Source organism: Fusarium falciforme, chromosome 4 (assembly GCF_026873545.1).
Source record: "Fusarium falciforme chromosome 4, complete sequence".
NCBI classification, from domain to species: domain Eukaryota; kingdom Fungi; phylum Ascomycota; class Sordariomycetes; order Hypocreales; family Nectriaceae; genus Fusarium; species Fusarium falciforme.
This window is the reverse complement of record NC_070547.1, coordinates 2086153-2106356: the sequence shown is the minus strand read 5'-3', so window position 1 is coordinate 2106356 and position 20204 is coordinate 2086153. Positions and strand designations below refer to the sequence as shown.

At 54.7% G+C, this 20204-nt stretch overlaps 5 protein-coding genes across 5 annotated transcripts; 1 reads left to right on the top strand and 4 right to left on the bottom strand.

Annotated features, from left to right (window-relative positions):
- Window positions 1–547: 547 nt before the first annotated feature.
- Window positions 548–2260, bottom strand: NCS54_00540500 (Trehalose-6-phosphate synthase; the record flags this gene model as incomplete). The annotated part of the gene is made up of 2 exons (XM_053150910.1): window positions 548–1896; window positions 1957–2260. The coding sequence occupies 2 exons, from the start codon at window positions 2258–2260 to the stop codon at window positions 548–550; spliced, it is 1653 nt and encodes a 550-aa protein (XP_053006885.1).
- A 2318-nt stretch (window positions 2261–4578) lies between these two features.
- On the top strand, window positions 4579–7294 carry NCS54_00540400 (HRDC domain-containing protein; the record flags this gene model as incomplete). Its single annotated transcript, XM_053150909.1, has 5 exons — window positions 4579–4941; window positions 4991–5190; window positions 5310–5643; window positions 5690–5880; window positions 5929–7294. The coding sequence occupies 5 exons, from the start codon at window positions 4579–4581 to the stop codon at window positions 7292–7294; spliced, it is 2454 nt and encodes an 817-aa protein (XP_053006884.1).
- Window positions 7295–10809: 3515 nt separating this feature from the next.
- Window positions 10810–11443, bottom strand: NCS54_00540300 (ATP synthase subunit 9, mitochondrial; the record flags this gene model as incomplete). Its single annotated transcript, XM_053150908.1, has 3 exons — window positions 10810–10815; window positions 10891–11216; window positions 11332–11443. The coding sequence occupies 3 exons, from the start codon at window positions 11441–11443 to the stop codon at window positions 10810–10812; spliced, it is 444 nt and encodes a 147-aa protein (XP_053006883.1).
- A 3119-nt stretch (window positions 11444–14562) lies between these two features.
- NCS54_00540200 (Histone acetyltransferase) lies at window positions 14563–16473 on the bottom strand (the record flags this gene model as incomplete). Its single annotated transcript, XM_053150907.1, has 2 exons — window positions 14563–15411; window positions 15475–16473. The coding sequence occupies 2 exons, from the start codon at window positions 16471–16473 to the stop codon at window positions 14563–14565; spliced, it is 1848 nt and encodes a 615-aa protein (XP_053006882.1).
- A 526-nt stretch (window positions 16474–16999) lies between these two features.
- Window positions 17000–19030, bottom strand: NCS54_00540100 (Hypothetical protein; the record flags this gene model as incomplete). The annotated part of the gene is made up of 1 exon (XM_053150906.1): window positions 17000–19030. The coding sequence occupies one exon, from the start codon at window positions 19028–19030 to the stop codon at window positions 17000–17002; it is 2031 nt and encodes a 676-aa protein (XP_053006881.1).
- Window positions 19031–20204: the final 1174 nt, after the last annotated feature.

The window sequence follows — 20204 nt, the reverse complement described above, 5'->3', positions numbered from 1 at the left end:
ACAGTCTGCAAGGTGTTTTCTGGTTTGGGAGGACAAGGACAGATCTGGGCGACGACTGTGATGCTGCACACGATGAAATTCGGTTGATGGGGAGTTTGATGGACTTTGAATTTGTAAGACATGGGTTGTTCAGACCTTCATGTCGTTTCTTAGATACCAGCTACTTGCTGATGCACCTGCGTCGCAACGAAACTTTGACTTTTCTCAGCGCATCCATTCTCTTTTCCACCGAGCAATCTTGAAATGCGTTTCTTGAAACATTTCCAATATCAACATTCCCACTTTTGATTATCGCCTTTGCTTGCCCTTAGGGTAGATAGCTCTAGATAGTGTTTAGTATAGTACAGCTTATTCAATCAAATCAAGGTACACAAAACAATGGCCATTCACATAGGGTACGAAATATGGACGACTAGTGTCAATTTTCCAAGATGTTTTAAAAAGAAACATAAAGAAATGAGATCCCAACCCGTGACCGCTTTAACCTGAACTCTCATAAACTCGTCCTTTCATACCTTAACCATGTTCCGTTGGCAAAATACAAACTCTATTGGGAAGGCACTGTTGATGCCTCGGCAGGCTTCGCATCCTCCGTCTTCGATCCGTCGGCTTGTGAGCTCGTAGCCTCGGGCTCCTTGGTCTCCCCGGCGCCCAACGCCTCTTCGGCCTTCTTCGCGACAGTGCCAACAACCTGCTGCACCTTCTGACCCAGGCCAACGACAGCCCCAGACACGTTGCGCAGTGTCTTGGGCTGTGTGCTCTCGGCGCTGAGGCGGGTCATTTCGGCGACGAAGCTAGCACCCCACCAGGCACTCGTATACTTGAAGACGTAGCGCTCGAGCTTCTTGTAGTTGGCCTCGCGTTGCTCGGGGCTCATCGTGACGGCATCGTGCAAGGCGTTGGCAAGCTCTTCCGTGTTCCAGGGGTTAACAATGAGACTGCCGTTGAGAGATTGAGCGGCTCCCGTAAACTCGCTGAGAATCATGACTCCATGGTTCTTCTGCTGCGTGGCAATGTACTCATAAGAGACCAGGTTCATGCCGTCGCGGGTCGAAGAGACAAGGCAGACGTCGGAAACGGCGTACAACGCAGTGAGCTCGTCAAATGAGACAGACTGGTGGAGGAAGTGAATGGGCATGAACTCAATCGTGCCAAATCTTCCATTGATTCGGCCAACCAGCTCGTTGACAACAGCACGCAGGTTCTGGTATTCCTCCACGTCTTGCCGAGAGGGAACAGCGACCTGGACCAAAACAATCTTGCCGATCCACTCGGGGTGCTCCGTCAGGAACACTTCAAGGGCGTGAAGTTTCTGGGGGACGCCCTTGATATAATCCAGACGATCGACACCAACCACAAGTTTGACACCCTGGAACTTCCGGCTGAGAGCAGCAATACGCTCTTGCACCTTGGGCCTCTTGAGTCCCTCGACGAACTTGTCGGGGTCGATTCCGATGGGAAAAGCGCCCACGGTCACGAAGCGACCATTCCAGTCAACGCCGTTAGGGGTCGTGGGACACTCGAGGATGCGAGAGCAACTGCTGAGGAAGTGTCGAGCGTAGTCGTAGGTGTGGAAACCAATGAGATCGCAGTCGAGGAGACCAGTAAGAAGGGCCTGTCGGACAGGCAGGATTCGGTAGATTTCACTGCTGGGGAATGGGGTGTGGAGGAAAAAGCCAATCTTGACGTTCTTTTTTGTCGTGCCGATCATTTCGCGAAGCATCTGAGGAAGGAGCATCAAGTGATAGTCGTGGACCCAGATGAGATCACCATCCTGGACATCCTTGATGACTGTCTTGGCGAAAAGATGGTTGACTTCTTGGTATGCGGCCCACGCGGACTCGTCGAACGTGATCTCACCGGGATGGTAGTGGAAGAGGGGCCAGAGGATCGAGTCTGCGAGGTGATGGTGTCAGTATGGTGAATTAGTAATTGGTAGGCGTGGTGCGAACTTACTGGAGAAGCCGTTGTAATGTCTGTCTGCAAGCTCATCATCAATGAAGACAGGGTGGGCGCCATATTCGTCCTTGAGCCGCTGCTTCATGCCCTCGACCTCGTTGTCGGGAACCTCGAGGCCGGGCCAGCCATACCATTGGAAGCTCGTGGTCTTGCTGAGACCGCTGAGGCCGGTGACAAGTCCACCTGAGGACATTGAGAAGGAATAGCTGCCATCTTCGGAACGCTTGATGGTGATGGGCAGACGGTTGGAGAGCAGAAGCAGACGGCCTGGAACAGCCTGATCGTCGACGGTACCGGGCATGATGGCGATATGAGCAGAAATTCGAGTTGCGAATGTGAAGCTTCGAAGGCCGGGAGATCAAAAAGGGGCAGCTTGAAAGGACGAAAAGCGTGGTCTCGTCACGGCTCTTTTGCGGACGACGTCGATGGTCCGTGGAGGGGCAGGGAACTTGCTGGGAGCTTGGCTCAGAGCCGACAGGCGTAGATCCCCCCGGCGGTGGAGTTAGTGCAAGGAGCTTGGATCTTGGGCCAGCAAAACGATGACGCTACTGCGCGTAAGGTCAGGCGATTTATTGGAGAAGAGCGAGGCGGCCGATGTCTAGGAAACGCAATGACCTCTTTTTTTGTTGATGTTATCAGCCAGTTCGTCGCTGATAAGAGCAAGAGGGGCTATGATGCAATCATCTGGTGGTTGAGAAGGGGTTTGCCGGGACAAGGCGAGCGGAGAGAGATGCAAGGTCTAAATACCTCGAGGCGGAAGACAATGGAAGCAAGAAAGATGCTACCAGAGGCTTAGGGAAAACAAGTAGGTAAGTACCGAGTGAGGGGCCAGGGAAGTGGAAGGCGCGCGTGTGAGGGGACGGAACGCAGAGGGGCGAGGCGAGGGGCAACCGACTAACTTGCCTGACTTGGAAATGCCAGACAGAAGAATGCAACAAGCACGTACCTTGCACCTGCCTCTCGGGACCGTTAATGACGGGACGGGATCTGGCTGACGATGGATGGTGTCAACTCAACGAACCCGGTTGGGTTGGGCTGGGCTCTAACTGTCAACTAAACTCACGACACGTGCAAAGACGTCAAGGTGCGCGCAATGACAGTGACACCAAGGCCTGACGGAAGCGGCGTGAACCAGTTCCTCGATTCGATCCTGTTCACTTCAACTTGCAGCTCCCGAGAACGAACTCTCTCCTCCCGGTCTCGCCTTTATAATTATCCCGCAAGCCGATGGCTCCCGCCTCGCCGTGGCCGTCTATTCGCGGACCAGCTTCACCTCGAGACCCGGGCCGTTTTCTTCAGAGTGGAGGGGAACATCTGCATCGTCAGCCAGGCACATCGCAAGCCTCAAGTACTGGTACTTTGCCGCTGAGTGGTGCGGGTGCCGTACGGGTCACTGTCGCCCCAAGGGAACCAGAAAAGACACCAGATCCAACATCATCTCATGCACCTGTCACCCGGCCACGAGGTACTGCACGTTTAATCGGCAATGGCATTGAGTAGCTTCCAGTGGTGACGCGAGGTCAAGCTACAAAACCACGCTCTCCCCACTCCCATGCGTCCGCTGCTAGTGCTTCCCGCAGCCCCAGCTCCCGAGACTCGTCCCGGAGCGTAGTCCGGAGGTGATTCCGGAGACTGGATCAATTCATCGGCCATGATACGGGCATCACACGGCCGTGTCTTTGGGTCTTTCGCATTCGTAATGAGGTGCTGGCCAATGACAACAAACTCCGCATGGAACGATGGTTAGCTCAGTCTGGAAGAAATCCTGAACTTCGCTTGATCCTGACTGAAAAGTGACGCATTGATGAGGCGTCATTTTTAGATTCCCCAAGCTTGACAGAATACAGGGCATGGCAACCATCACCAGGGCTAACTTGGACTAGGCTATTAGATATCCCGAAGCCAACCAGGGAAGTGGGCTTCACAAGCACGCAGCCAACCAGCCAATGGATGGAGGGGACAAGACCATGTTTGCGCCTTGATCAGGTTGTTGGCCGGAGCAGATCATCCTTGGATTTATGTCGACTAAGAGAAAGCGTGAAAAAGAAAGCAAACTGACAGTCTGGAATCGGGATGGTCTCCAGATTGCAACCCTCCCTCCGGCTGCTGTCCGTTCCGCAATTGCTACCATGCACATAACCGTCGGCCCGGGAGCCGGCTACTGGTTTTCTCCTATGATTTTCACCTTCAACAACATTGATGAGTAGCAATGGTATGAGAAGGCGGCCCTATACGACCTCTTGAGGTCATGCTTGGAGGAACTTTCGGTTTGACACCCGCCGTCGAGGGTTGATTGGACCGCGAACAAAGAACGTCACGTTGTGGTGGCAGCATCTCGCGCTTTCACATGATTCCTTTCATCTCCCGCATGCCGCGATTCTGATTGATAGTATTTCGTGTTTATCCCAGCAGCCTATACGTGACAGAAGCAGTTGTACTGAAAGTTGAGAAAGGTCGAGCAAGGGTGCTAGTATGGTCGGATAAGACACAGTGCCAGGTCTTATCTTATCGATAGGCGCATATCCAAATCGACCGTGGAATTTTTTGAGAAGCAACGCTCTGTCGCGAACCTCAAAGACATCACCCCCCCCTGCGCAACGCGCATTTCTCGTCGCAATCATGGAGCCCTCCCAGAACTTCAAGTCGTTGCAGGAGAGCGTCCAAAAGTCTCTTGTCTCGACCGTCAAAACCGTCAACCGCATCGCGGCCGAAGACCTGAGCTTCCAGCGCACAGTCAACCCTGAGGTCGGCCAACAGCTCGAAGACAGAACATCCCGGCTCCTCGAACTCGCTACGCGATTGCTACAATCATCCGGGAAGGCTTGCAATGTCAAGGCTCCTAAGCTGGAGGATGTTGAGGATATTGAGATGAACTGGAGGGGTGTTGTCGATGTGGTCGATTCTACGCTCGAGAAGGCCGACACGGCCCTGGACGAGTATACAGGCCTGGTCAAGCGAAAGGAGCCACCTGTATCCGATTCCGTAGGTCTCTATGTTATGTCGCGATCCATACTCTTACTAATATTTTCAGGCGACGACGTCCAAGAGATCCAAGTCGACGAACAAGGTTATCCGGAACGCCAACATCTCCAAACCTCAGCTCTTGTTCGAACGCAAGCCCGACAACTTTCCCTCTGGTCCATGGAAGCCTATCCTTAGCGAAAAGCCACACGCGAAGGTATCCTTGGAGGAAAGCCTAAAGATTGTACCCAACGAGTCCGGCACACCGCAGTATGTTTCATTCAGCCTACCCATTATTCGACGGGGCTTTCCCTAGTCCCCTTCGCATTGAAACATTGCTCTCGAGCAAACCATTCATTTCAATTGCTGACGTTCAATGTTTGCTGCAGATATCAACATCCCTACGAACGCGAAATTGCTAGCATGGTATACCCCAAAAGAGTCTACAAGGAGGCAGAGCCTGTTATGTATCAGCCTGTTGATACAACCCAAGCGATATGGGTCGACACGTATGAAGGCGTCCTCGAGATGCTGAAAGAGCTCAAGAAGGCGAAGGAGATTGCTGTGGATCTGGAACATCACGACTTCAGATCCTACATCGGGCTTGTCTCGCTCATGCAGATTAGCACCCGAGAGAAGGACTGGATCGTTGATACATTACAGCCTTGGCGTCACAAGCTCGAAGTGTTGAATGAGGTCTTTACCAATCCAAAGATCATCAAGGTACGTTGTCTCGATTAATATTTAACAATAACGCTAACATGTGCAGGTCTTCCACGGCGCCTACATGGATATGGTGTGGCTACAGCGAGATCTGGGTCTCTACGTGAACGGCCTGTTCGACACATATTTTGCGTGCGAGCAACTTCACTATCCGGCCAAAAGCTTGGCGTTCCTACTATCCAAGTTTGTCGACTTTGACGCAGACAAGCAGTATCAACTAGCAGATTGGAGAATTCGGTACGTTTTCACGGGCATATTTTAAATTACCCTACTAACCCCGTCTAGGCCGATTCCTGAGGAGATGATGTACTACGCCCGGTCAGATACTCACTACCTACTCTACATTTACGATAAAGTACGGAATGAGCTTGTCGCCACCTCGGACAAGAGCAAACCCGAGACCAACCTCATTGAGCGCGCTCTAGAAAAGTCGAAAGAACTATCACTCTCCCGTTACGAAAATCCTGGCTATGATGAGGAAACTGGCGAAGGCTCTCGAGGCTGGTATGGATATGTCTTTAAGAATTCTCACATGGCTCTTGACAGTGAGCAGTTCGCTGTGTTCAAGGCCGTGTGGAAGTGGAGGGACGACACAGCCAGGGCGGAGGATGAGAATCCCAACTACGTTCTCAGCACCAGGGACATTACGGAAATTGCTCGACTCAACCCCCCTGATGCCAAGGCCCTTCACAGTCTCCTGCCTCTCAGCGCATCTCTGGCACGACCCCGGTTCAACGACATTTGGGAAAGGATCAGGAAGGCCAAGGCCCGAGGCGGACCCAGCTTGCTTCACTTCTTTACTTCGATGGCGCCGGACACGTTGCGGAAGAACGGTCTCCCATTTGCGGCCAGGAAGACGGCCAGGTTACCAGACCTCAACGGAGAGGTCACGGTCAACAGGCTGACCCGATCGCAGCTATTTGGAGATATGCCGATCAGCACTCGGTGGGATGCTTCGACGCCAACAGTCGACACAGAAGAGGATCTCATTCCCTTTCCCTGGCAGAAATACGTTCAACAGGGCTCGTTTGAGGGAGGTATTCAACACGACGAGCCCGTCGAGAAGACAGTCGTGGATGCCAAACAGGCCGTGGGCGTGGAAGCTGCAGGGGACAATGCTGAGCCTGAGGAGGTTACTGAGGAAGAGTTCACGCTGAAGAGGGGCCAGAAGCGAAAGTCGGAGGCCGTGGATGAATCCAGCTCAAGCGAGGAGGAGTCAGACTCGGAGTCAGAGTCAGGGTCAGACAGCGACGAGGAAATGCAGGAAGACAGTGGAGTGCTTGCTATCGATGACGAGCCCAACAAGAAGGAATTACGCCGCGCTCGACAAAAGCAGCGCAAAGCCAAGAAGGCACAGGATGCACGAGCCAAACGGCTGGAGGCCAAAAAGGTTCAGAAGGCCCAGAAGAAGGACAAGAAGCAGAAGCAGCAAGAGGAGAAGAAGCAGAAGAAATTTGACGCTGTGCCTTTCGACTACAGCAAGGCCACGTCGGTACTACATGGAACCCGAGGGTCGAACGGCGGCGAGGCCGAAGGCAAGGGGAGGAAGAAGGTCTTTGACCCCTATTCCAAGTCTGCAGATACCGACATCAAGGGAGCACGCAAGGCACCGCCTGTCAGGGGAGAGCGCAGTGCGACGTTTCGAAAGTGAGGTTGGAGGGTATCGGGTAGCTACGGTAAAAGTAGGAGTTATGGTGCATCCTAGACACTGCAAAGAACAGGCTTTTCTGTCTCTCATCCTTTTTTTTTTCTTATCGTGTGATTCTCGTGGTGTGTGGAAAAACAATGTAACTGGAGTGTTATAGGCATCCATGTCTTTGATGTTGTTATATTACTACGTAGTACATAAAAGATGTGTCGAGATATGCAGCCATCTCAACGAAAGAGTCCAAAGGGCATGTCGAGCCGAGTGCACCAATGATCAAGCAACAAATGAGGCCACGGCAATTGAAAGGATCGGAGAAAAGCAAACCGGCAGCAACAATAGACGCAGCGCATACGTAGTCTCGGAAAAAGATCAACCCCCAATCGAAACACTCGGACGTCTTGATCGAACCATGGGGCGCGCGCTGACTGCAGCACAACGCACACCGGCAACGCCCATCGGGATCCCGCCCGCGAGACCCGAGACGCTGCGGAAGGGGGAAAATGGAATGTGCTCGGCCCCCTTCTCCACAAAGGACAAGGGTTTCCCGCGCGCCCTGCCTTGCTACCCCGGATTTTCGCCCCCCGCTTTCGAAGCCTCTTGGTGCAACTGCCGACCATGGGCGGAGAGAATGGGAGATGAGGGTTGAAGAAGAAAAAAGAGTCGCGTGATTATTGTATTTTGAACAAAGATGATACACTTGGTCAATTGAGAAGCCTTAGGGTATCATGGATGCAACACAGAAACGCAAAAGCACGTGTAGGCCATCCCAAAAACAGGGCAGATCTAGGTACCCAACGGGCGCCATCTCAAAGCAATTGAATGACGGGACGCCTCTCGAATACGTACATCCCCTTGCGCCCTCGTTGACGAATCACTACGCGTCCAATTTGGGTTTTGCTGACGGGAATCCCCCCCAACGTCCAAGACCCGAGGTGCAAATGGCCAATCGCGACGAACGGGAAGGTACCATCCAACTCAGGGCCTCCTTCCAAATGCAGAAGACTCTCTTCGGCTGTCTCCCCCCTTCATCTCTCTCACGCAGCCACGGCGTCTTCTTCCCCTCACTTTTTGACTCGGGCAATCTCCCTCCGCCAACAAAGCATTACTCAAACTCTCCTTTGTCAACAAGCAAACTATTTGGATGCCTCGTGAAGGCCTCGACGGCGCCGGCTCGCCAGAACAAAGCATCGCATCGCGTCGCAGCTCCTTCCCCTCTTCTGCTCTATCGCTCGCCCACGGTCGATGCCTTGCTTCTCACCTCGCCGCCATGGCCACCGCCGTGGCTAGATTGCTCTCCATGCATCGCCATGGCACAGAACCAATCCCCATGGCTCACCCACCACCACTGCCGTCCCCCGTCCCGCGCGCCCTGCATCGCGCAGACGACAAATCACCCAGCCATGACGGCCGTTCTTTCCCGATTCCCCTTGTCGATGTGACACAGGCAAGGGCTTGGACGGAGGGGGCGGGTTGCCAGGCAAGAGTGGCAGGTCATGTGACACCAGATGAGGGGAAACCGAGCGGCATGAAACCCAAGCAGCGGCGTTCTTATTTCCCTTGCCTCCCCCTTCTTTCCTGTTGTCGTTCGCGTTGTTCGGTCTGGAGTTGAATGGCTTCAATTCAGACGTCGTTGCGGCTCTTGATGGTCGATGGGGACCTGTTGGCTCGGCTCGTGTGAACGGTGGAGTTGAGTGGACCTAAGAACGCGGCGATCTGTTGGGTGAGTGAAAGACGAGTCAAGACACGATGCTACGAGCAGTAGCAGCGTGGTATACTGACCCAATGCCAGAGCGATGCCTTCCAAACCATAAACCTAGATTCGACAACGAGACTCCTTTCCCAGGCAAGTACCAGCATCTCTTCTTTCAAAGCTTCCCGATATCCCATCTTTTCCTTCCTTGTACCAAGTGGACCCCAAGAACTTAGCTTGCTTCGTCTCGTTGAGATCTGGAAAACCCCCAATGGCCCAACACCCCCAGTCTTGGACGAGGCCTAGGCCTGTCTTGCGGGCAACACATCGTGAGTGGTGGAAGTGGTGGCGAATGACCTTTGATCTTGGGACGCGATAATCACTTGAGCCGCTCCTCGCCCCTGGACCTCGACATGGTCAAGTACAACCAGAGATGGTTGGCCATTGCTTGAAATGTTCGCCATATCATCATCGATGCATGCAACATCTCGTTGCATCCAGACAAGCCTCAACTTTGATGGCTTATGGACTTCCCGTTCTTCCACTTTTGACCGTCGCCTGTCACACTCTGGAGTACCCGCGTACCACCGACAGGATAGTCTTCACTTGAACACGGACGGCATCCCCCGGCGGCACGGAAACCGCCAACTTCGCCATGTATCGGTTTGACGAATATCTTGGTCGTGGTGTTCAAGTCGGTTCGCTTGCTCTTCGCCAAGTCCGTTCATCTTGTTGGAGATCTCGTCGGGGACACACCGGGTCATCGGCCACAGCATTTCGAAACGTCGCACACCTGCAGGACGGTATCGTGTCTATGAAATCCTTTGACATGGACAACTTGAGAGGCTTGTCGGCTTTCTCGACAGTCGTTATCGAATCTGAAGGCCCCAGAACTGGTTGGTGCACGATCGACCGGGTATTTACACCTGCTCGATATTCGGGGCTACTCCAGATCAGCTCGTCATAATATCCCAGGTGGACTTGTGTTTCCTTACATACCTCTCATCAGCTCCACAATCTTTCCCCTGGGTCGTTGAACCTGTCCTCGATCCACCCCCGATGCCCGAATCTCCCCTAGCACGCCGCCCCATTGGCCTAGGAGAGACACCAGAGCGAGTGACCCACGGTTGTCAACAGTCAGTTTTGCACCGTGTGGGGATTTTGGATTCCACCAGGAAAGACTGATGGCGATATCGTGCCTTGAAACACAGGCACTCAGGCGCCCAGGGATACCGCCTTGTTGCACTGCTGGCCTGAGCAGAAATTGCTAAGCGGTCCGGGTCAACTCGGTTAAGCTGGCAGGGCGAGTGTCTGCCAGCCCAGCTCGGCTAAGGCGCCAATTCCCCCCGGCACCCGGCCCACGGGAGCTCGATGCAAGCAATTGCCTCATGTCAAGAGCTCTCAGATCTCAACAGCAGCTCACAAAGATGTCATCGATTGAAAGTTAATTGAGACGTCAATTGATAAGATACCGTCCCAAAACGTCACTGTCAAGCTGGCAGGCACTTTTGGTGTTGGTACAAGAAATCTCTTGATGCTGTGGGAGAAGCGGGATGAATGAGGCTTTTTATTTTACAAGTCGGTCCCTGGGAGGAATTACGCAGATTTTCCCCAACTCTATCACAGGGAAGTGCCTATGATCAACGTCCATCCCAGTTCTCTATCCCGTCTATTACAAGACAACCTCCCCTCTATCGTGCAAGCTGGCGTCGAGTGCACCAGTGTCATGACCTTCAAGACACTGCGCAAGGCACCGCGCTCAGCAGCTTCCTCCGTATCATTGACTCGATCATTCGGCACGAGCCTTCCCAATTGGCCGGGAAATAACTTAGGTCTGGAAGAGAAGACATGGTCAGCCTCGAGTCCATCCACCACCGGATATGCGGGGAATATGCGGGGTTTAACTTACGAACTTGGCCATAAGGGCAACCATCAGGTCGAAAAGACCGATGGCCTCGACGAAAGCGAAACCCAGAATGGCGTAGGAGAAGAGCTGGCCTCGGAGAGCGGGGTTGCGGGCAACACCGTTGAGGAGGGCAGCGAAGACGAGACCGATACCAATACCGGCACCAGTCAGACCAATGGCGGCGGAACCCATACCCAGGTTCTTGGAGACCTCAACCATGGCCTGGGCGATCTCGGAGGAGTAGGCACGGCGCTGGACCTGGAAGGCGTTGCGGGTGGTGGCCTGGAGGAGGGTCTGGCGCTTCATGGCCTGGAGAGGGCTGGCGGCGCCTTGAATCGATTGTGAGCGAATTGATCTCGAGGGCGTTGTTCGATCGAGTCGGGTTCGGCACGGGCAGAGCTCAATTGAGCCCGAAGAAAATTTTTTGCCGCATCAAGAACTTACCAGAGATGGTTCGCTTGCTGGCGGCAGCGACAGGGGCACGCACGGCAGGGCGAGCGGCCTTGACGGCCATCTGGGAGGCCAGGCGGGAGGCGAAGACACGAGAAGAGGCCATTGTGATGGTTGTGTGAGGGGAGATGGTTGAAGAGTGAAAGGGAGAAAGAGGCTGATGGGAGGTTTAAGAAAAGAGATACGGAGCTCAGCACGAGACAGGACGGCAGTGGAAGAAGGAAAAGGGAAGAGAGAAAGCGTCTGGAGCCGGGAGGAAAGTGAGGAAAGGTGGGCCCACACGGGTGGATATGGTCAGGGGGGTGAGGATGTCAGCCGGGGCAACGGTGGGAGGAAGGGGAACAACGATGAATCCGGGCGAGACATTTTTACGGGGGAACCGGGTGAGAAAACGACTCCGACGCGGACTCCGAACAGAGGGAAGCGCATACAAAATCACGGCTACGGACAGGTCGATTCGCCAGCTTGGACAGCGAAGAGGGTGCTGGCAAAAGGGCGGAAGGGCCAGGACACAGCGGGTGCGAATGTGGCCAGGGTACTGGCTCGACACGGGCTGGTTAGCCATCGGGGGAAGTCGGGTGGAGGCGACTGGCAGAATCCTGAGACGTGATTGCTCTGGATGGCTTTGAGAAGCTCAAGGCCTGAGGCTTTTACAGTCGGAGGGACGCGCTTGGCGGGTGGACCATGAATCATGGGAGGAGGGCCACGATGAGCGCCAACTAGGGGTTGGGCCGGTGATGGAACGCGCAACATTGAGAAAAATCTCGGTACGAAGGGGGGACAAAGCCGGAACTGCGTGCGAGGACCCCTACCGACCTAGACTAAAAGGCGCCGCGGACCCAACGAAGATTCTGCAGGAGGCGGACAACGACGGCCCTACCGGATTTCCGTCGGAGCATACAGCACAGCGCAACCGGGCCCGAATCGACGATGAAAAGCGGCAAATTGACTGAATTTTTGTCAATTGCTTTCAGGGAAAGACAGTCGAGAAAGAGCGTTGTGCTTTGCTCCAATTTGCAGGCCGAGAGTCAAGAAAAGTCTGCCCGGCTGGCATGAGGTACTCACCTCGTGCCAGCGCTTGTCTGAAGCTAGAAGGCGTCCAAATCGATATCAGGGCGGGCTGCCCGGCCGGTACCTGGGCATTGGAGGATGCCGAAGGGTGGCGGCGATTGGCCAGCTGGGACGAACAGACTGGCAGTCTTGGGTGAACAGCAACCCCCATGGCTCCGAGGGCGTACAGTACGTTGGGCACAGTAGGTCTGAACACGCAGAGGGTCCCCACTTGGCGGCTTCATGACACAGGATCAGCGAATCAGCCGAGGGATCTTCCACGTGGGTGGATCGAAAAGAAGCTCAAGCCATGGATTTGGCTGTTGGATTCGATGCTGAGAATCCAGAGCTGAGAGCGAACGAAGCAAGTTCCCCGGCGCCCGAACAGCACAGCTGATACCTCCATGATCCGTCCGTCCACCAGATCTCAGATACAAGCCTGGCACAGTGCAGGGCGGCATCTGGAGGAATTGGCACGTCTCAAACCTGACTGCTACACCCGCCGAACAAGCTCCGATGCTGGACGGTCAGCCAGCAGTGGATGTCTTGGCGCTGGATTATTTACGACCAAACTCCATGATAGTTTCCTGCCTCAATTGAGGTCGAGACACCGCTCAATGGCTTCTCAAAGCCGTTGAAGACTCTGAGTAACAGGTTTTGCTGGCTCAGACGTTCCAGTTTTATCAGGAAGCTGGGAAATGACAGTGGGTCGGACGTTCGGGAACCGAAAATTTTTCTGCCATGAGTGCGGGAGCGGTTGCATGGCGGGCTCGGCCGTAGCCTGGGATGCAGCGCAGGACAGTGCGCAAGGACAGAGTTGGAACCGTGGCTGGTGGCTGTTGTGGCCAAGCCAGCGAGCACCAGTTGATATGATGGAGGGGAGGGCTCTCATCAGTGGGAGTGTTGATGTGACGCAGCCTGGTGGGATTGCTTGGCTGCTTGGGAAGCTTCGCTCGACACTTTCCAGAGAGCGGCCTTTAGCCATTGGCGCTGATGGCCTTCACGACGACGCTGGTGGTGGTGTCAAGGCTGACTCTGACGATGTTCTGACACAAAGGCAGACAATTCGCAGCCTGTTTCGAGGTCATTGAGGCCATTGAAGCACGATGGAAATGAGGCATAAGGTCATGAAGAGGTCAAGTTGCCTTGAGCTTGGCCCAACCACAATCTCAGCCACGGGACTGCCAATTGGGCATGTGTGAATAGTGATTATTCACACGGTATACATGTGGCAGCCTTGCCTCAGCCACGCCAATGGCAAGCTCTCACTCAAAATTCATATCTCGAATGCATCTCTCAACATCAATCGCTGGATACGTCTTGCTCAACAGGGCAGGCATCTCCACGCCTGTGAGGTGAGATCGCATGGTCATTGCAGGCATCCTGTAGCAGGCAGCTTGGAATAGCCGTGGCGTAGTCTGGGGCACCCGGGGCCTTCCAATGCTGCCGAGATTGGGATTGCCTGCTGGCGATTCGATTGCTGGAAGCCAGAGCCAGAGCCAAACAGGCGAAAAATTTTCGGCACAAGGGGGGTGTGCAAAGTTGGGAACAGGGCAATCTCGGGTTGGCGGACGACCAGCACCCTGTGTTTCTCGAAGCCAAGCCCGGTGCGAAAAGCGTCAACGTGGTCCAAGCTCCCTGCCTCTTTGGGAAAGCTCGTGGAGCAGCGGCATCGGCAGAGAGGGACGACGAGATGGACCGAGATGGAAGGATTGAGGATGACGGCAGCAAGAAACAGAGCCATTGAGCGCTCCCAGACATCATGAGACGTATCGGAGCTTCATATTGAGACAGAGTGATCATGTTGGAATCATTTGGCACCGATATTGAGACCTTGACGACCATCAATGGCGCTCAATGGACTCCGGCGTTGGGGATCAAAATGTCCTCGCCATAGCCTCGGCATCTACAGCAGCGAGATGATGAGAGAAGCCCATGTTACCAATTGAAGAAGGGCAGATGCCCAATTGCTTAAAAGATGGCGTCTGATCCTACGTCAACGCTTATGCTATAGCTCTACAGAGATTCAAGTGTCATATTGGCAAGGCAACAAGCACGCAGACGTGGTAGATTAGTGCAAAGCAATGATGGTTCAATGTGGCTCAATTGACTCTCGAACAATGGGTATCACTATCGCAGAAATCTCAAAAATGAGAAACACAGCAGCACACGCACTCACTCCTCATCTTCATCCTCGTCCTTGGCCTCGGGCGCCTTGATGGCATAGCCCTCGACGAACCCCGCGGCATCGCACATGCGCTCTAGGCTGATCCGGTGCTCCGCTACGTATCGCCGGACCGCCTGTTTATCTACCCGCACCCGCGGCACCATCTTGACGGGCTCCTTGTCGGCCGTGCCCTCCTTTGCCGGAGGCGCTGTGGTAGATGCTGCCGGGCCCGGAGCCTCGTCTTCCTTCTCCTCCGCATCCGCATCGTCGACAGCCTTGGGTTCGGGCTTACCGGGTCCCAGGCCGACTTCTTCGGCGACACCCATGTCTCGGAGCACCTGCAGGCAGTCGTCGGGATGAATCCACGTTGCCTGGCTGCAGTCGTTTAAGTCTACAAGGACCTCGTTACCGGGCCCATGAGCATCGACATCAATGCTAAGCAGCCACCGCGCAATCTCGCCCGCCCAGTATCGCTTGTACCCTTTCTTACCCAGGTCCGATATGGGCTTCTCTGGGCCACCCAGGATACCCTCCCGCCGCGAGATCTCGTACGAGGCCCCCATGAGCAGAGCGCCGAGGCCCTTTCGCTGCCATGGGGGGAATATCAGGATACAGGCGAGGTTGTTATTGTCCCATGACATCTTCTCCTTGGAGAAGAAGCCTGTGATGCGGGGCGTCGGGGGCTCGTCTTCGGTCGATGTGGTAGCGGGGCCGATGTTTAAGGCGTTCCCAGTCGATGAGGGCTTAGCTGGAGGCGTATAAACGAGCAAGAAGTAGTTGAAGCCGGTAACGTCAAAGAAGACGGACTTGTTGTCGAGAAAGAGCTTTGCGAAGAGTGACAGGTTCTGGCAAAAGAGCTGGGAACAAATATCAGCCTCATCATCCTCGGCATCATGACGGTATCCTTCACGTAGACTTACCCCGTCCGTCTCGCCATCCACCTCCCAGATGCTCCATTCTCCCTCGTCCTGAACAATCTCTTCGACATAGCGTATATTACCCTCTCCTCTCCGCCTCTTGGGCCCGGTTGATCTTGCCTCTTGCGGCACAAGTACCTTTCTCCGGCCTTGTGGATGAACGTAGATCTTGCGCCCTGGTACATGGGCTCGTCGCTCACACACCTGAACGTGACCCCGCCATGGTATAACCTCCTTGGAATACTTGAAGCAGCTGGGGCAGACGTGTAAACGGTCGAGCACAGGCTGGTGGTCGCGATCCCGTCGGGACGAGGACTTGCCGCCTGAAGCCTGGTCTTTGGCTCCAGTGTCCTTGCTCCCTCCCTTCCCTGTCGTGCCAGAGGAGTCCCCAAGCACCTCCTTTCCGTAATAGCTAGGGTACCATGTGCGGAAAACGATATTACCCAACACCACCTTATCAATATTGCGGTCGGTTCGCAGCGGGGGCCGTGAAGGGGACGACGCTGGAGGCTTTGGGGGGAAGACGGGAGTCACTGTCGGGGGCGGCGGTCGCTCGAGGATGCGCGGCGGCTGTGCTGTTGGGCCGTGAGGACGCACGAGCGCCGAAGTGCGGTGCGACGGGCTGATATGCGTCTGAGGTACATGATATGTGATCTCAGGCGCAACCAAGTCCGACGGCGGCCGGCCAGCTCTCGGCGTCTGGACGCTCGTCATGGCTTGCGGGTTATGCCTTACGGCCGGTCCTGGCTGTTCAAGCGGAGCCCATCGCAGAGTTGTAGACGACGGTATTACGGGCGGCGGAACGACGGTCTCGTGGTGTTTTGCTGGTGGTTGCGCTGAAGTTGTTGCGGTCGCTGCTGGTGGAACTCGCGGGGGTTGGACCGGAGTTTGACGCGTCGCCCGACGCGCGCCGGCGGGAGGAGGTTGAGGTTGAGGTTGGGGTTGGGACTGAGGCTGGGAGGGAGCGGGGTCTTCGTCTTGTCGCTTGCGCTTCTGAGGCATCGCTCACTGTGCGACGCTCAGCCGGTGTGTCTTGTTCTATTCGTACGAGAGAGTGTGTGTGAGTCGGTCGAGTCGTATTAGTGAGCATGCAGGCCCGAAAGATGCCGGATGCGCCGAGCTTATTTTCTCTTTTTGGGAGGTTGTAGCGATGGTGAAGCTGCCCTGATCTTGCGCCTACACGATGAATACAGTTCAATTCCTCATCAACAAGGTAAAATGTTAAAAGAGTCGAGTCGACTCATGTCAAGATTATGGAATGGGCAGATGCGCCGCGCCGCGACGCGGGGGCAGGAGCGCTGGTGCGCTGTCACGTGCCGGTAGCCGTTGTAAGTTAGGAACTGAGATTCTGGTCCTGGTGTTGAACATTCCATCATCAAACAACGAGAAGTCTCGAAGTAGCATTCGGCAGCATGAGTATGTCACAAAACATGATTCATAATGACAATATGATTCATTCTGCAACTATTGAGCTATCAAAGGAAAAACAACGAGAACGAGTTCAACCAGCAAAACAACCACGCTCCAGTTAGTGTCGGCGCAGCGAGCAGGTTGGCGCATGGGCAGCCATGACACGGTCGAGAGTCTCATCACCCTCCTCCCAGTTTTTGATCAGAGTCATCAGCCGGCGACGGGCGAGGCCAGCGTCACGGTTGCGGTACACGCTGTCGATTTTGCGCACGTCAGTTTTGTCGCTGACGAGCCAGCGTCGCTCCTCCTCCTGGAACCGGTTGTACGAGGTGCCCTCGCCGTATCGTGCTTGCACATTTACAGCCAGGTGAGTGCGGACGGCCTTGTCCAGCTCCATTTGCGCGTGGCTGCGCTCGGCAGGGTTGGCGAAACGGGTGTCGACAGTCGGCGTAAAGGTGGCGGCCAGGCGCTCCGGGTCCGGCAGGACCGAATAGGCCGTATACCACACGAGTGTCGAATTCTGGAGGACTGTCTCAGACAAGGTCTTGAGTCCTGGCGGCGAGATGGGGCAGTACCCAAAGTTGAGGTATGCCAGGCGGCTCTTTGTCTCGATGAGCTCCTTGATGGCGGGCACAGCCTCATCCTCGATGAAGTTGTAGGCCTGGCCAAGATCATGGGTCACATACGCCTGGCCAAGGTCAAGGACCTCCAGGTTCGGGTGGCCGGTAGCAGCCTTGCAGAGCGCAATGGCACCTTTGGTGCTGACTCCAACCGACTGTAAGAGCAGTCGAGCCAGATACGGTGCCTTGGGCAATGCAGCTGCAATAGCCTCTACACCCCCATCACCAAGCGGGTTGGAGGACATGTAGATGGATGTCACGCCGCAGTGCGGCGACATCAGGAACCTGCCAAGAGCCCGAGCGCCCTCAGTCGAGATGCCGCTACCATTGAGGTAGAGGTGCTTCAGTGAGAATTTAGCACCCTCGGGCATGGCGTGTGTGGCCAGACGATCAAAGAGATGAGTGACTCCTCGGTTTCCGAGCTCGGTCTGGTCAAGATCAAGAGTCCGCAGATTCTTGACTCCGGTGATGAGGCGATAGACGTCCTCAGCGGCGTCTGCGCCAAGCGGGTTGCGTTTCAGCCAGATATTGGTGACGGCCTCGGATTTAACCATGGCGTCGACGAGGATTTTGAAGCTGGGTCCATTGATGCAATTTCCTGCAAGGTACCAAGTGTCCATGCGGTCAGGGAACTCCTCGATGAAGTTGGCGATCTCGTGAGCACCAACAGGGCCGATGATATTATTGCCCAGCAGGAAGTGTCGGACAAACTCATTGGGACGCAGGCTGTCCATCAATTTGCCAATATGGTCGGGGCCAACAACCATTTTGCAGAGATCCATTCGGCCATCCTCGTACACGACACCTTTGCGGAACTCAGCGCCTTTAACACCGTAGTAAGGCTCACCTCGTCCCTCGTCGAGCTCGAAGCCTTTGGTGTTTCCATTGAGCTCATTGGTGCCACCGTGCTCGAGGTGGCTCAGGAACGGCTCGAGATCAGCCTCGTGGGCGATCTGGACAGGCATGGGAATAGCAGGCACGCCGTCGAGCGAGACGGGGTGCTTGGCTGGGTCCCAGACGCCCTGAGCAGTGATGCGGGAAGACCAGATGGGGGCGTTGACACTGGGACCGACACCACCGGTCAGGCCATTGGTGGTGTGGCCGTTGCGAATAGTGGCTTTGAGCAGGTCGTATTTTCGCTGAAGGACAGCCCAGGCACGAAGGCGAACGCGGTCTGCATCATATCGAATGATGGCTGTCAATGAACCCTCGTGTACTGGGTACATGAGCGGTGCGATGGCGCAGGCCAGGTTGTGCCGGGCGGATTTGCGTCTAGGAAGATCGTGAAGAGCATCATCGATACGGTACTTGTCCAGGGGTAGCGCGATGATCTCATCGGCGGTGAAAGGATGAGACGGGTCAAAGTCGGGAAGATGGACCTGGAGATCCACGAGGCTCTGGCGGCAGAGGCCGGCAAGATGAATTGCCTGCTCCATGTCGACCACGTCGTGATATACGGTTGGGGGTTTTGCTTTTGGTATTGTAAATGCAGGCGGCTCAATCGGCCGCAACTCGGTAGCGGTAGCCATGGTAGCTAGTGTGCGCTCTCCGCAATCTTGTGGTTTACCTGAAAACCTCGGGTTTGAGTTCGTAGGCAAGAAGTTGTTGTTTGTCTGATATGCTCTCGATTGCTGCGGCTCCCGTGTGCTCTTATATACCAGGCACAGCCCGTCTGAGTGACACTGATTCACAGCCCTACGGGTGGAGACCAGAGTTAAAACAAGGGGCTCTTGTCTGCCGAGATGCAGCATGTCAATGTCATGTCAGGCGCAGGGCGTGGCTAGGAAGGCTCCAGGTAAAGTAAACAAGACAGCAGGGGAAGCTTACATGCCGAATGAGTCAATCCAAGAAGCATATCCTCGGTAGGCCTATGCTGTTGGTGAGTTTCTTCGCATCTCTCACTCCCCGGTAGGCGCCTGTATCCACTGGTGTTCCAGGGTGTAAGAGTAACCATTCGCTTCTGGATCTACCTGTAAAAGGTCTGATCTTTCGAAGCTGTCCCGATGGCCCGTCGTGATGGAGTCCGGGATTAGAATGGGAGTGTGTTGCTCCCCGTCGAATGGCGGAGCCCGTCGTGGTTGTCAGCCTCTAGTTTTGGGGGCCATGCAAGGCAGCAGCCGCACTAGCCCACGGGATGTCGATGGAAGGGCGTAGACATTGACAGATCTGTTTTCAACACCAAAGGCTTATTTGACGATTCGACAGGGATCAAGGGTTTCATGTGCGTTCGCAACGTTTTCCCCTTTCCTGTTTGTTGATGTCTGCGGCTGGTGGCTGAGCTAACAGCCAAAGTCCCAAGGCATCCTAGATGCAGTCATGTGATTGTACAACACATATCGACATGCATCAATTGGATGCCTCACATGGTAGGTAGACACAAGACCAAGGCCCCAATGATCTCAGTAAAACATATCATCGATCATCGAATACACTCGCCTTGTGGTCTATGATCAACTAGGTTTACACCACATCATGAGAGTTAACTCTGGGCATCCATGTCAAAGTTCAGGGTAAGAGCCACCACCGGTTCCCTGAATTTATGATACCACTCGTCCAAGGCTAATTCGGTGCCAGACACCGATAGAACGGCATGGAAACTAAAAGGAAGTACTCACAGGTAGGCAGTCGCCCGTTGCCTCTGTAGGTTCTTGCCCCATACAGGTCACACAGCATCAACACCAAATCTCGAAACAAAAAGTAGAT